The sequence below is a fragment of the Bison bison genome, unplaced genomic scaffold (assembly GCF_000754665.1).
Source record: "Bison bison bison isolate TAMUID 2011002044 unplaced genomic scaffold, Bison_UMD1.0 scf7180017864490, whole genome shotgun sequence".
NCBI classification, from domain to species: domain Eukaryota; kingdom Metazoa; phylum Chordata; class Mammalia; order Artiodactyla; family Bovidae; genus Bison; species Bison bison.
Window position 1 is genome coordinate 6,774,956 of NW_011495049.1, and position 14,455 is coordinate 6,789,410.

At 39.7% G+C, this 14,455-nt stretch overlaps 1 protein-coding gene across 3 annotated transcripts in view; it reads left to right on the forward strand.

The window, feature by feature from the left end:
• The window catches only part of MSH3 (mutS homolog 3), a 185,987-nt gene that overhangs the window by 34,412 nt on the left and 137,120 nt on the right, over positions 1-14,455 (forward strand). For all 3 annotated transcript variants that reach the window (XM_010863368.1, XM_010863367.1, XM_010863366.1), the window contains exon 9: positions 12,143-12,255. In XM_010863368.1, coding sequence (XP_010861670.1) covers positions 12,143-12,255 — 113 coding nt within the window. The remainder of the gene's footprint in view (positions 1-12,142; positions 12,256-14,455) is intronic.

Consider the following 14,455-nt stretch of genomic DNA (forward strand, 5'->3'; position numbering starts at 1 on the left):
TCCACAGTTTATTGAGATCCACACAAAGGCTTTGGTGTAATCAATAAAGTAGATTTTTTTTGGAACTCTCTTGCTTTTTCCATGATCCAGTGGATTTTGGCAATTTGATCTCTGGTTCCTCTGCCTTTTCTAGATCCAGCCTGAACATCTGGAAGTTCACAGTTCACGTACTGTTGAAGCCTGGCTTGGGGAATTTTGAGCATTACTTTGCTAGCGTGTGAGATGAGTGCAATTGTGCGATAGTTTGAACATTCTTTGGCATTGCCTTTCTTTGGGACTGGAATGAAAACTGACCTTTTCCAGTCCTGTGGCCACTGCTGAGTTTTCCAAATTTGCTGGCATATTGAGTGCAGCTCTTTCACAGCATCATCTTTTAGGATTTGAAATAGTTCAACTGGAATTCCATCACCTCTTCTAGCTTTGTTCATAGTGATGCTTCCTAAGGCCAATGTTCAGATTTCTTAATAGAATATTTTCAGCTATAAATTATAATGGCAAATATCAAAAGCTTTAATTTTTAATCAGCTTTAATTGAGTATAATTTACATGCAATACAATTTACACAATTTAAGTGTATAAGTCAAATCAGTTTTGAAAAAATATATACATCAATGTAACCACCACCCCAATTAAGATATAGAACATTTCCCTCTTTTCAGAAATTTCCCTGTGCCTCTTTGGATTCTTCTCCCTACCGCCACCTCCTACTCCAAACGAATACTGATCTGGTTAGACTGTTACAGAGTTTCACATAGGTGGGCTCATTACAGTATGCGTTGTTTGTGTACAGCCCCTTACAGCATAAAACCTATGAGTGTGTGAGTAGTTTGTTCCTTTTTATTGTTTGTAGTATTTCCACAGAATTTGTTTATCCATTCACTTGCTGAACGTTTGAGTGTTTGCCCATTTGCAGTAAAGCTGCTGAGCGTGTTGGTGTTCTAGTCTTCTTGTGGACATGTATTTCTATTTTGGGCAAATACCTAGGAGTGGAATCGCTGGGCTGTGTTGGTAAGTATATATTTACCTGTATAAGAAACAGCCAAACTTTTAATTTTATTTATTTTTGTCTGCACTGGGTCTTTGTTGGTGTGCATGAGTTTTCTCCAGCTGCCGAGAGCAAGGGCTACTCGCTAGTTATGGCACACAGGCTTCTCGTTGCCATGGCTTCTCCAGAGTGTAGGCTCTGGAGCCTGGGCTTAGTAGCCTTGCATCATGTGGAATCTTCCTGGACCAGGGATCAAATCTGTGTCCCCTGTGTTGGCAGGTGGATTCCTAACCACCGGACCACTAGGGAAGCCCAACCAAACTCTTAGTTACCCAATTATGTGCTGTCGTCAGCAGGATATGAGGATTATAGTTGTCCTATATCTTTGCCAGTCCTTGGTGTTAACATTGTTTTTAATTTTAGCCATTATAGTGAGTGTGAAGTCGTGTCTCATTTTTGGTTTTAACTTACTTTTTCTTTTTTGATCACCAATGATGTTTTCATATGCTTCTTTTGCTTGTTAAAGAAAAAAATGGGTTGTCCTCCTACAGTATTGGTGGGAATGTAAATTGGTGCAGCTACTATGGAAAACAGTATGGAGGTTCCTTAAAAAGCTAGGAATAGAATTGCCATAAGATCTAGCAGTCCCATTCCTGGGTATATATCTAGAGAAAACTCTAATTTGAAAAGATACATGCTTTTGTGTTTAGCATCACTATTTACAGTATCCAAGACATGGAAACAACCCTAAATGTCTATCAACAGATGAATGAATAAAGAAGATTTGGTACATATATAGAATATTACTCAGCCATAAAAAAGAATGAAATGACGTTATTTATAGCAACATGGATGGACCTAGATTATCAGAGATTATCACACTACGTAAAGTCAGTCAGACAGAGGACGACAGATACCACACGATACCACTTGTCTTGTAGTTCAGTTGCTAAGTTGTGTCCAGTTCTGCAGCTCCATGGACTGCAGCATGCCAGCCTCCCTTGTCCTTCACTGTCTTCTGGTGTGTGTGTGCTCGATCACTCAGTCATGTCTTGACTCAAGTGACCCCCATGGACTGTAGCCCGCCAGGCTCCTAGGTCCATGGGATTTCCAAGGTAAGAATACTGGAGTGTGTTGACATTTTCTTCTCCAAGGGATCTTCTTGATTAAGGGATCGAACCCACATCTCTTGTATCTCCTGCATTGGCAGGTGGATTCTTTACCACGAGTGCCACCTGGGAAGCCCTTACTATCTCCTGGAGTCTGCTCAAATTCATGTCCATTGAGTTGTTGATGCTGTCTTAACTATCTTATCCTCTGCTCATTATATGCAGAATCTAAAATGTCGTACAAATAAACTTATTAACAAAACAGAGAAAGACTCACAGACGCAGAAAACAAATTTGTGTTTACCAAAGGTGGGAGTGGAAGAGGGATAAATTAGAAGTTCGGGATTAATGGATGCAAACTGCTATATACAAAATAGATAAACAAGATCCTACTGTATAGCACAGGGAACTACATTCAGTATCCTGTAATACACCGTGATGGAGAAGAGTATGGGAAAAGATATGCGCATATGTGTGTGGATTTGGGTGCTCAGTCGTGTCTGACTCTGCAGCCCCATGGACTGCAGCCTGCCAGGCTCCTCTGTCCATGAGATTTCCCAGGCAAGAATTCTGGAGTAGGTTGCCATTTCTGACTCTAGGGGATCTTCCCCACCCAGCTTGGACCCATGTCCCTTGTGTCTCCTACATTGGCAGGTGGTTGCCTTACCACTGTGCCACTGGGAAGCCTGAAATCATTTAAACATACACATACATTCCACTCTTTTTCAGATTCTTTTTCCATATAGGTCATTCCAGAGTGTTGAGTAGAGTTCTCTGTGCTGTACAGTAGGTCCTTATTAGTTATCTATTTTATATGTAGTAGTGTGTATATATCGAGGTTATCAGTTTTAGAGTTTAGCAGCTTTTGTTAATTTTTCTAACGCTTAACTTGAAAATTAATCCATATCTTTTGTTTTCTCATTTTTAAAAATTAAAAAAACTTTGATTTATTGGAATTCAGTTGCTTTACAGTGTTGTTCGTTTCTGCTGTACGGCAAAGTGAGTCAGCTACATGTATATCCATATATCCATATATCCTCCTCCTTGGTTCTCCTTGCCACTCCCACTTCTCATCCCACCCATCTAGGTCACCATAGAGCACCCAGCTAAGCTCCCTGTGCTGCACAGCAGATTCCCACTGGCTGTCTGTTTTACACATGGTGGTGTGTACATGTCAATCCCAGTCTCCCAATTCATCCCATCCCCTGCCTGTCCTGTGTCTGTTTGCTATGTCTGCATCTCTATTCCTGCCTTGCAAATAGGTTCATCTGTACCATTGTTCTAGCCTCCACATATATGTGTTAAAATACAATATTTATTTTTCTCTTTCTGGCTTACTTTACTCTGAAGACTGCTATTTAAATGACCCTTAGAATGACTTCTTTTGTTTCTCCCTGTTTAATGAAAACGGTTTGTGTCTATTTTGGGGAGGGGCAGTAGTTTCTGCAATCCCTCTTTAGCTTTTCCTCAGCTTCATCCCTGGAGTGAGAAAGCTGCTGTTAGAAACACATCGTGGGAGCTACTGAGAATATTTCTCATTGCTGGCGTGGTCTTTCCTTTGTGCCTGTCCTGCCCAGTTCCATCTGTTTTTAAAGCTCTCTCTTTTGCCCTTGAGCACCTGACTACTGCTATCTCTCATTCTTAAGTAGTAGTGAGAATATTAATAATAATAGCAATAGCTAACAGTAGGTATTAGATACCTATTCTAAGGGCTTTATATTTATTGACTGACTTAATCGTCACAAACCCTATGAGGGAGCAGCTGTTCTTTTAATACAGATTTCCAGGAAACTGAGGCCTAAGGCTGTTAAGTCTAAGGTATTCCACCAGTAAGGGGCAGAACTGGGATTTCACCCAGATTTTCCTGGTTCTGAAGCACAGGCTCGGAACCACTCTATTATACGGCTTCTCAGGAAAAACACAGAGAAGCAGCCATTCCCTTCCTTCACCTCTGCTGCTTCTGGATTTCAAAAGGAGTAATGTTACAAGCTGGAATCAAGATTGCCGGGAGAAATATCAATAACCTCAGATATGCAGATGACACCACCCTTATGACAGAAAGTGAAGAGGGACTAAAAAGCCTCTTGATGAAAGTGAAAGAGGAGAGTGAAAAAGTTGGCTTAAAGCTCAACATTCAGAAAACGAAGATCATGGCATCTGGCCTCATCACTTCATGGGAAATAGATGGGGAAACAGTGGAAACAGTGTCAGACTTTATTTTTCTGGGCTCCAAAATCACTGCAGATGGTGACTGCAGCCATGAAATTAAAAGACGCTTACTCCTTGGAAGGAAAGTTATGACCAACCTAGATAGCATATTCAAAAGCAGAGACATTACTTTGCCAACAAAGGTTCGTCTAGTCAAGGCTGTGGTTTTTCCTGTGATCATGTATGGATGTGAGAGTTGGACTGTGAAGAAGGCTGAGCGCCGAAGAATTGATGCTTTTGAACTATGGTGTTGGAGAAGACTCTTGAGAGTCCCTTGGACTGCAAGGAGATCCAACCAGTCCATTCTGAAGGAGATCGGCCCTGGGATTTCTTTGGAGGGAATGATGCTAAAGCTGAAACTCCAGTACTTTGGCCACCGCATGCAAAGAGTTGACTCATTGGAAAAGACCCTGATGCTGGGAGGGATTGGGGGCAGGAGGAGAAGGGGACGACAGAGGATGAGATGGCTGGATGGCATCACCGACTTGATGGACGTGAGTTTGAGTGAACTCTGGGAGTTGGTGATGGACAGGGAGGCCTGGCGTGCTGCGATTCATGGGGTCGCAAAGAGTCAGACACGACTGAGCGACTGAACTGAACTGAATGTTTTATAGCACAGTTGACATTATTTTGGTTAATATTCCATGAAACTTTCATTCCTTTGTAATGCATATTACGGTTTGTATTTCTCTCTCTGGCAGTAAAGGTCTTGACAAAAAGTATGTGGGCTTCAAACAAAGTAACTTTATTTCTGAAGGTATTACTTTACAAACTATTTCTGAAGGTATTACTTTACAAACCACAGTCCCGCGGGTCCAGTAGAAAACACAGGTCATCCTGGCCTGTGGTTATTCTTCTGGGAAAGCTTCTTAGAGGAGGTGAGTCCTGGCTGGCTTGTTAAGTTAGAATGTGTGCACAGGCCTGTGGCTGTGGTATGTGGAGATGGGTGGTAAAAAGATTCATGATTGGGATAGACTGAAAGACTAAGAAGAGATGGAGGTTTTAAAATACTGTTCCATGGGAGTTCATCCTTGGGAAAGATTTCTTGGGTCAGGGAAGAAGAGCTGATTATGACTGTGGACAGAAATGACGCCTTCTCTAGGCCCCTGGACTTTCTGCCCCCTTTTCCTCTCCCTTCATCTTCCCCTTCCCACTGGCTCCCCAACTTTGAGCACTCTAATTCTCTTTATTTTCCTAACCTTATTGCAGATAGAAGTGCTTTCCTTCAGGTTAGCAATTTCCAGACAGATTAGCAATTTTTTGATGGCGTGTTACCTGTTTTTTTGTTTTTTGTTTTTCCCTCTTAAAGTAACTACTAATGTAAAAGAAAAAATAAAAACCAGAAGATTTCTTGGAAAGACATGACTTTAGCTAGTATAGACTTCTTCCCTTAAGATAAGATCTCCTATCTTAGTCTTTAGAACAGCAAGCACAGCTGCCAGTCTTGGTTACTCGCTGAACCTTAGGCCTTCTCTCTGCCTCAGGCCCCATGGGGTTTACACAGTGCGCTAGGAAATTCTCAGTCCTTCCCCTCGCTCCCCAGCTGGGCTGTCCTCTGGGGCCACGTCCTAGTGTTTCTTTACCTCAGCTGTTTCTAATCCTGCAGGGGCTTGGCCCTAAAGCTGCTTTTACTTTCTAGCCCCCAGCAGTAACTTGGCAAGGGTCCTTCTCGCTCTGCATGGTGGGGAAGGGGGGGTCATCGTGGTCTCTAGAATCTCTGACTTATCCTCTGTCTCCCTCTCGGTTGGGGCTGAAGCAGCCTCACCAGCTGAAATCAGACTGGGTTTTTCTCACTTCCATTTGTTGCCGTCTTTAAGACGCTCTCTGTGAGATGGTGTCTGCCTCCTTCTCTGGACAGTGAAAGACTCCTTTTTGACTTTTCTAAAACCCTATACTTTCTACTGAGTTGTTACTGAATTTTTAAAAAGTAGAAAATGAGCATCTTGGTTCACATCAGTGAAAAGCTTGAAGGTGGGCTGGAATTAGGCATGGCTGGGTTTATGAGCTCTTCTCCTTTGTCTCCCACTCTGGTGTTGGCCGACGGCTTGTGTTCCGCAAGGTGGCAGGATGGCGGCAGCCACTCCGTCTCCTGATCTCCTAGCCTTTCAGGTTCAAGTTGGGGGAAATGGACAGACGTCTTCCGGGAGCGCCTATGTAAATCTGGTTTCCTTTTTTTTTTCTCTCTTCTTAATAAGCAGTTTTTAATAAGTAGTATATTCTAATGGATCAGAAATTTAAAAGTCTTAAAAGAATATGGGATGGAAAGCTTTTCTTCTATCCTGTCCTTTTTATCTTTAAGTAGCTCTCTTTGTCTTGTTGTAATGCTTTTTGTCCTGAATTTTACCTTGTCTAATAGCAAAATCTTGTCCCACGCTTTTTAAAAAAAATTTGTGTTAGCCTAATATATCCATCTGGGCAGTTTTTTCCATCTATCCATTTCTACCCTTTCTGAATGATTTAAAATTTTGTTCCTATTGGTAGTGTAGAAAGTTTTTCTATCTTGTAATCCAGTCTGAGGTTAATTTTCTTTAAATAGGTGAGTTTAACTCACATTTGTTGTCATGGCAGATATATGTGATATTAGCTTGCCGGTATTTAATTTTCTTTTTTAAATATCTTTCAAAGAATCTTTCACTGTGGTATGTTTTCCTTGCTGTTCTGCTGGGGTTATTCTGATATTTTTGTTCTAGTGGTTGTCTTTATAATTTGACATTATGCCCTTTGTCTTTTAAGAAAGTGGTGGCAGTTCCCTATTATGAGCAGTGATAAAATTAATGAGTTTCATCCTAATATGGAGACAGCGTGACTATGTTACATGGTCTGTTTTATTTAATCTCAACCTCTATTGCATTCTGTTTTCAGAGGACAGAATTTAATCACTCAGCAAGCTTGGAACTCAGTCTGTATTGTTATTATCAGTAAATACACTGTCAGAAAAGGCCTTGAGTTTTCCTAGAGTAGATTATCAGCCTTTAACAAGGCTTTTTTTTTATATATAAAAATGATAGTTTCCAAAGTCAGCATAGATCATAAAATTGGTAAGCTGACATTTGGTCACAATTACATTATCAAAACCTTTGTAGGTAGTCTGTTACTCAACACCTGAAAATTACCAGTTTTATGTCCAAGTTGACTTTAAAAGTTCCTCGGTCTAAAGCTCCCCCTCTTTTTTAGCATGGACTCCGCTCTTGTTGAGAGTCTTATCACTACTTAACTTTTCAAATACAGTATATCTGGCAACTGGCAGGCATGTAATACACAAAAAGGAATTTTTAAATTGGAAATCTTAAGACAGTCCAGCTTTGCCTACCCCGTGTGATGACTGAGACTCCTCGCATGTTGACAGTGGTCCTCCCATCCGGCCCAGAAGGGCAGTTGCCTCCCCAGGTCCCTGGAGGAGCATAGCTTCTGCGGCCTCTTTTCCATTCAGAAGGCTTCAACCCCTGGTCACAAACAGCTTCTTAAGAGGGTGGGAAGATGTTTTTTTGTTTCTGTTTTTTTAAAATCGTTTTTAAAGTCCTGTGTCAATTACTTGACCTTAGTTGACTTCCTTACTGGTTTTTTTGGTGCAAAGATACTGACTGCCCACCTCTAATAGAGCAGCTAAAACATGGACTGCCTTTGGAGATTTACATTTCCACTTCGTACTCTAGTCCTGTGATGGTCACCAGTATTTTTCATATAGATGAGTGTTTGTGGTTTGCACTTTGCCTGTGGATCACCCCCAAAATGCTGCTGAAAATACCCTCTCTCCCCCAGCTTCCTGCTGAATTCAGATTGAATTCAATTCAGATTGAATTCAATTCAATCTGAATTCAGATTGAACACATTTGGAGTGTGGCACCTGTGCTTTTAATGTTTGTTGCTGGTGTTTTCCACCCGGGTATTTCCGCAGGCTGCAGTTTGAAGAAACCAAGATTGACAGTTCTCTGTTGAACATAGAAATTTTACTAATATCCAGTTTGACAAAATTCTCTGGCTGGATATTACTCTTTATGTATATAGTGTTTCAGGAAGGCTTTTGTTTTGAAGATACAGTGATTTGATTTTACCATAAAAAGAAAAAAATCTAGGAAACCACAGATTAGAGATTTCACATATAACTCCAACCAGTTTGTGGGGGAAAAAAAAATGTAGGAGGGTATTTAACATACAGATTGCAAAATGTTGAATTTAACACTCTTGTAATGCTTCCATGGAAAGCCTCAAAGATAACTGACAAGTCATTTTTTATCAGATTTAATGGGTTTCTAAATTCTTATCTGCTTCTCGAACAAAATGTTAATTAGAACAGTAATTGAGTTACCAGCTGCCTCGTGTGTTCACTCTAGGAACTTGTACAGAAACATTGTGGGACTCATGTAAGGTCACTCATTGCTCTTTGAGTGGCTAAATAACTTTGCAATAGGCTTCTAAAAATTCAGGTATTAAGGGTGTCTATAGGAAGATAAAAATTGACGAGAGATTTGCAAGAGTTAATCTGATACTCTCTGCATTGGATTAAGGTGGAAAAATCCTCTTCAGCACCACAGATGGGGGAAAATCCTCCCTTTAAGATTTCTTTCTGAAGCAGCTGATGCCTGTCTAGTTTTATAGTAGAACAGAAAAAGCCTTTGGAGCTAGGTATGCTGGCACAGACATTCTGGGGGAAAAAAACTAAGAAATCAAGTTTATAACTTTATTTAAGCAGTACAGAGCATCATTACAAGTATAATATATTCCAGGAATGCAGGGTTCATTCAGCATTAGAAAATATGAATAATATGAGGTTAAGTGAGAGGAAACCATATGATCATTTTAACACCTGTAAAAAGAATATTAGGTAAGATTCAGTAATCATTTATGACTAATTTTTTTCTTTTTGCAAAAACTGGGGAACTTACCAAGCCTTTGGCTAACAAGTCATTTACTCCAAAACCCACAGCAAATATCATACTTAAGAGCTGAAACTTTGGAAGCATTCCCATTAGCTTCAGTAAGAAACTAAGGATGCCTGTTGGCATTACCTTTGTTCAACGTAGCCCTGGAGGTCTTAGCTTGTAGTGTAATGAGATAGGAAAAAGAAATGAAAAATAGAAATTTTCCTCTTGTGGGTGATATTAATATATACACAGACAATATAAGAAAAAAGTGTTTAGTATAATTGCTACATATAAGAATTTGGGTTCATGTACACCAATGATAAGCTTTTAATAAATATAATAGAAGAAAAGATTCCCTTCATAGTATTATTAATCTAAGAGTGAGTGCAACCAAAGGTACATATAATATGGAGAAAATAATGGAACAATATTGTTAAATATAAAAGACATGAATAAGTAGAGATCTTATGCCATCTTTAACAGTGGGATCTCTTAATTTGTTAAGATATCATTTCTCTCTAAATTAGTTCATTGCAATCCAGTCAAAAGCCCAATAAGATTTTTGTAAAACTTGACAAAATGAACCTAAAATTTTAAAGAAAATCAGAAGCCCAGGAGTAATGAAGACAATCTTGAAAAACAAGGTGGGGGCCTTGCCACAGATATTGATACCAAGCCATGGAAATTACAGTACTATGGCCCTGATACAGAGGTAGACAAAAGATAGTAGAATAGGATAGAAGCTAGAAACAGTGTCACACATATACAGAAATGTGGGGGCAGCATCATAAATCAGTAGTAAAAGATGGAATGTTTTATAAATGGTGCTTAGTCATTAATTGATAATCATATGGAAAATAAAAGTGTATTTTCAACTTCACACCATCCCCCCAAATAAATTCGGATTAATTAAATTTGAATGACAAATCTTAAAAGTCTACTCAAATATAAGAAATAATTGAAAATATAAGAAGAAGCATGTCTAGCTTTATGTACAAATCTTGGAAATATAGTACTGAGTGCAAAAGCAAGTTGTAGAAGTGTATGTATAATAAAGTATTGCTTATGTGAGATTTAAAACATGAAACAATACAATGTATTGTGTAAAGATGATAAAATATGTTGTAAAATATAAAAACATACATGGTGGTGATATACACCAAGTTGATGGTAGCATTTACTTCTAAAGATGGTAGATGAATATGACTGAAGAGGGACGTGTGCTGGATACATCTGTATCTATAACTTTTTTAGATAAAAATATTCTAAAGTAACATGTGGCAAAATATTAACATCAAGTGAATGTCCAATAGTAAAGAAATGGTTGTATAAATTATGGCTTTTACATACTATCAGATATTTTTTTAGCCATTAGAAAGAATGAGTTGTATCTAGGTCACTTTATTTGGAGGCAATTCCAAGAGTTATTGCTTAGTAGAGAAAACAAGATACAGGAAAGTTTGCATAAAGTCGCTCCATTTTTATGAAATGGAGTATGTGTGAGTATATATGTATATGTATGTGTGTATGTGTGAGTATATATGTATGTGACCATATGAACATGAGAAAAATGAGAAAGGATTCCTCCTAGGCTGTTACCATGGCTTGGGAGTGAGGTGATTAGGATAGGAGAAGAGGGAGGGGAAGGGGGAAAAGCAAAATAGGAAATGGATGAGAGTGTAGTAGCAGCATGGATGATGATTTGATGATTTTGTTTATGTACTCAGATGAGCATATACACATACATGCATAGTTTTAAAGAAATCTTCAATTCAGTTCAGTCGCTCAGTCGTGTCCGACTCCTTGCGACCCCATGAATTGCAGCACGCCAGGCCTCCCTGTCCATCACCAACTCCTGGAGTTCACCCAAACCCACGTCCATCGAGTTGGTGATGCCATCCAGCCATCTCATTCTCTGTCATCCTGCCCCCAGTCCCTCCCAGCATCAGAGTCTTTTCCGATGAGTCAACTCTTCACATCAGGTGGCCAAAGTACTGGAGTTTCAGCTTTAGCATCATTCCTTCCAAAGAACACCCAGGGCTGATCTCCTTTAGAATGGACTGGTTGGATCTCCTTGCAGTCCAAGGGACTTTCAAGAGTCTTCTCCAACACCACAATTCAAAAGCATCAATTCTTCACCGCTCAGCTTTCTTCACAGTTCAACTCTCACATCCATACATGACCACTGGAAAAACCATAGCCTTGACTAGACAGACCTTTGTTGGCAAAGTAATGTCTCTGCTTTTGAATATGCTGTCTAGGTTGGTCATAACTTTCCTTCCCAGGAGTAAGCGTCTTTTAATTTAATGGCTGCAGTCACCATCTGCAGTGATTTTGGAGCCCCCAAAAATAAAGTCTGACACTGTTTCCACTGTTTCCTCGTCTATTTCCCATGAAGTGATGGGACCAGATGCCATGATCTTAGTTTTCTGATGTTGAGCTTTAAGCCAACTTTTTCACTCTCCACTTTCACTTTCATCAAGAGGCTTTTTAGTTCCTCTTTTAAGTAAAGAGTGGGAGTGGACCTAAGAGGAATTTACTATATTTGACTAGGGAGGCTCTGGTAGAAGAAATGGACTTAGCACAGAGCCAACCAGACAAAGATGCCTTTTCGAGGAAAGAAATACTCAGTGATGTGTTCTCTTGTTAGTGGGTTTACACAAATGATGCAGTTAAATTGATTGCTTTTCCGTTTTTCTCTCTTTGGTGTTTATTAAAGTAACTGTAATTTTAATAAGTTCTTGATAATAGTATGTTTAGAGTGCTCACTATGTGGAGGTGATATAAAATACCAGTAGTTAAAGTAATAGTGTTTTATTAAATATAGACTTTTGACAGGGAAACCTTAGATCTTTTTTTTTTTTTTTTCATCTTGGGAAAAAATAATGAATATTTATTTTGGTCAGGTCAGGGCCTGAATACAGATCTTTCAAGATTATGTATAATTATTTTTTAAATTTTCGTTTTTTTTCTTTCAGTGTGCGGGATGATAGAATTCGAGTAGAAAGGATGAAGAATGTGTGTTTTGAATATAGCCATGCTTTCCAAGAGGTTACAGAATTTTATGCAAAAGATGTAGTCGACATTAAAGGTAAATATTTTATACGTGTTAGCCATATGTCTGCAAATGTAACTGAGTTGAGATCTGGATAAAAGTACAAATTTGACTTAAAGGCTAGTGAAAGCTAGGTAGTTATTGATAAACAACTGGAAGAAGCAGAGGAAAGCATTCACTGTTCTTACACTTATCAGATGGATTACTGCAGTTGCTTTTTGTAGTTGTGACCATTTTAGTAATGTGGTGTTTTTGACATATTCATGGAGCGTGACAAGTTAATTACTGAGTCATCTTCCTTCTTTCTTCCCTCAAAAGGTGGCCATGATTTTCCTTGCAGTTTTATAAAATGTGTGGAGAAATGTCCTAAGGAAGGCTAGCACTTCTAAAAATTAATGCCCAGAATTAAAATACCAGAACATTGTTGACAGGGTCTTAATAGGTTGAATCCATTATTTGTCTGATTCACGTTTTCTCAGCTGAGTGTCTGTTTGATCTGGCCTGCACCCCTCATTCTTGCCAGTCCAGCTTATGTTAAGATCCGTTTTTATCCTGTTGCAAAGCTTTCACCCTTGGACCAACCTCCCCCAGCTCCCTCTTAGGCATCAGTGTCTTATGGCATTTTCCCCCCATTCTTTTTAATCTCATGGTGTCTTGGCCAATGCCAAGGAATCATCAAATTATGCTCAGCTAAAGACAGGACTAAGTCATGAAAATACATAAGCCACTCTTGGCATCCAGTTCACCTAGAATCACATAGGACAGAAAATCCAGTTTGCTGGCGCAGCACCATTTCTTTAGCGGGAGGAGTCCTCTCCATCTTTGCAGCAGTCCATAGAGCCACTGGGCGCTGAACTTCCCGGCATCCTCTAGTGACAACTCAGCTGCAAAGAAAGCAGGTGGATGCAGGGTCTGCCCTACAGGAAACCTTAGCTCTTGCTGGAATTTCTGCAAAGGACATACCAAGTTCAAAGAGTCAGTGTACTGAAGGAAGGCCAAAATTCTAGAATCAGGTAATTCCTCTCCTAGTCTGGATGCAATTTCCTGATTTCAGGCCATTTCCTCCATATGCAGTGCTGTCTCATAACACATTGGCATTCCATCTTTATCAGGTTTCCTGGGGAACAGAGCTGGGCAGTCAAAAGATGAAACTCTCAGTAGAAGAGAAAAGAGTTAATTCTTCATTTATACCTTGTTTTTACAAAAAGTTATGTTGAAAGTAATATACTTTATATTACAGATTTATAGACAGTGTCTTATAATTTTTTCTAAAGGTAGTAAATACCTACTGCAAAAAAAAAAAAATCAAAACATAGTTGTGTATAAGGAAAAAGGTAAAAGTCCCTCCTGTCAAATTCTTAAGAATTTTTTCATGTACAGGTCTACACATGAACATGCATAATTCTTTATTTTTATTAAATATGACCTGGATTTATTATTTCAACTAATTTTTATTGAATGCCTATTAAAAGTATTGTTTATACTTTAAGAAATTAGACAAAAATTCCTGCCCTTCTGGAGTTTTTTAGTCTAGCGGGAGGAGGTGTACAATAAAATAGTGTTTGAAGGTGATGAGTTCTTTAGAGAAAGGCAGGGAAGGTCTTCCCTGGTAGCTCAGTGGTAAAGAACCCAGCTGCCAGTGCAGGTCCTACGGGTTTGATCCCTAGTCTGGGAAGATCCCACATGCCGCAGAGCACCTAAGCCCCTGCACCACAACCACTGAGCCTGTGCTCTAGACTCTGGGAGCCGCAACTACTCAGCCCACGTGCCTCAGCTACTGCAGCCTACGCACCCTGGGCTCGTACTCAGCAACAAGAGAAGCCATCGTGGTTGAGAAGCCTGTGCGTCACAACTGGAGAGTAGCCCCTGCTTGCAGCAACTAGAGAAAAAGCCCGCGCAGCGGCGAAGACCCTGCACAGCCAAAAATAAATAAATGCACAGAGTTTAAAAAGAAGACAGACAGGGAAGAGGTGAATTTTTAAATGCAGTGGTGAAGGAAGACCGCACTGAGAAAATGGCAATTGAACGAAGATGGAACAAAGATTAGAGGGGTTAAGGGGGAAAACCACATGGATGAGGGAAGAAACAGTTTCTCAGGCAGAAACAACACTAAGTATAGCGTATTTAAGTGCCTGGTGTGTTTAAAGAATGTCAGGGAGCCTGGGTGCTGGTACAGAGTAACTAAGGAAGAGACTATTAGGAGGTAAGCTCAGAGATAAAAGGAGATGGAGAGCAG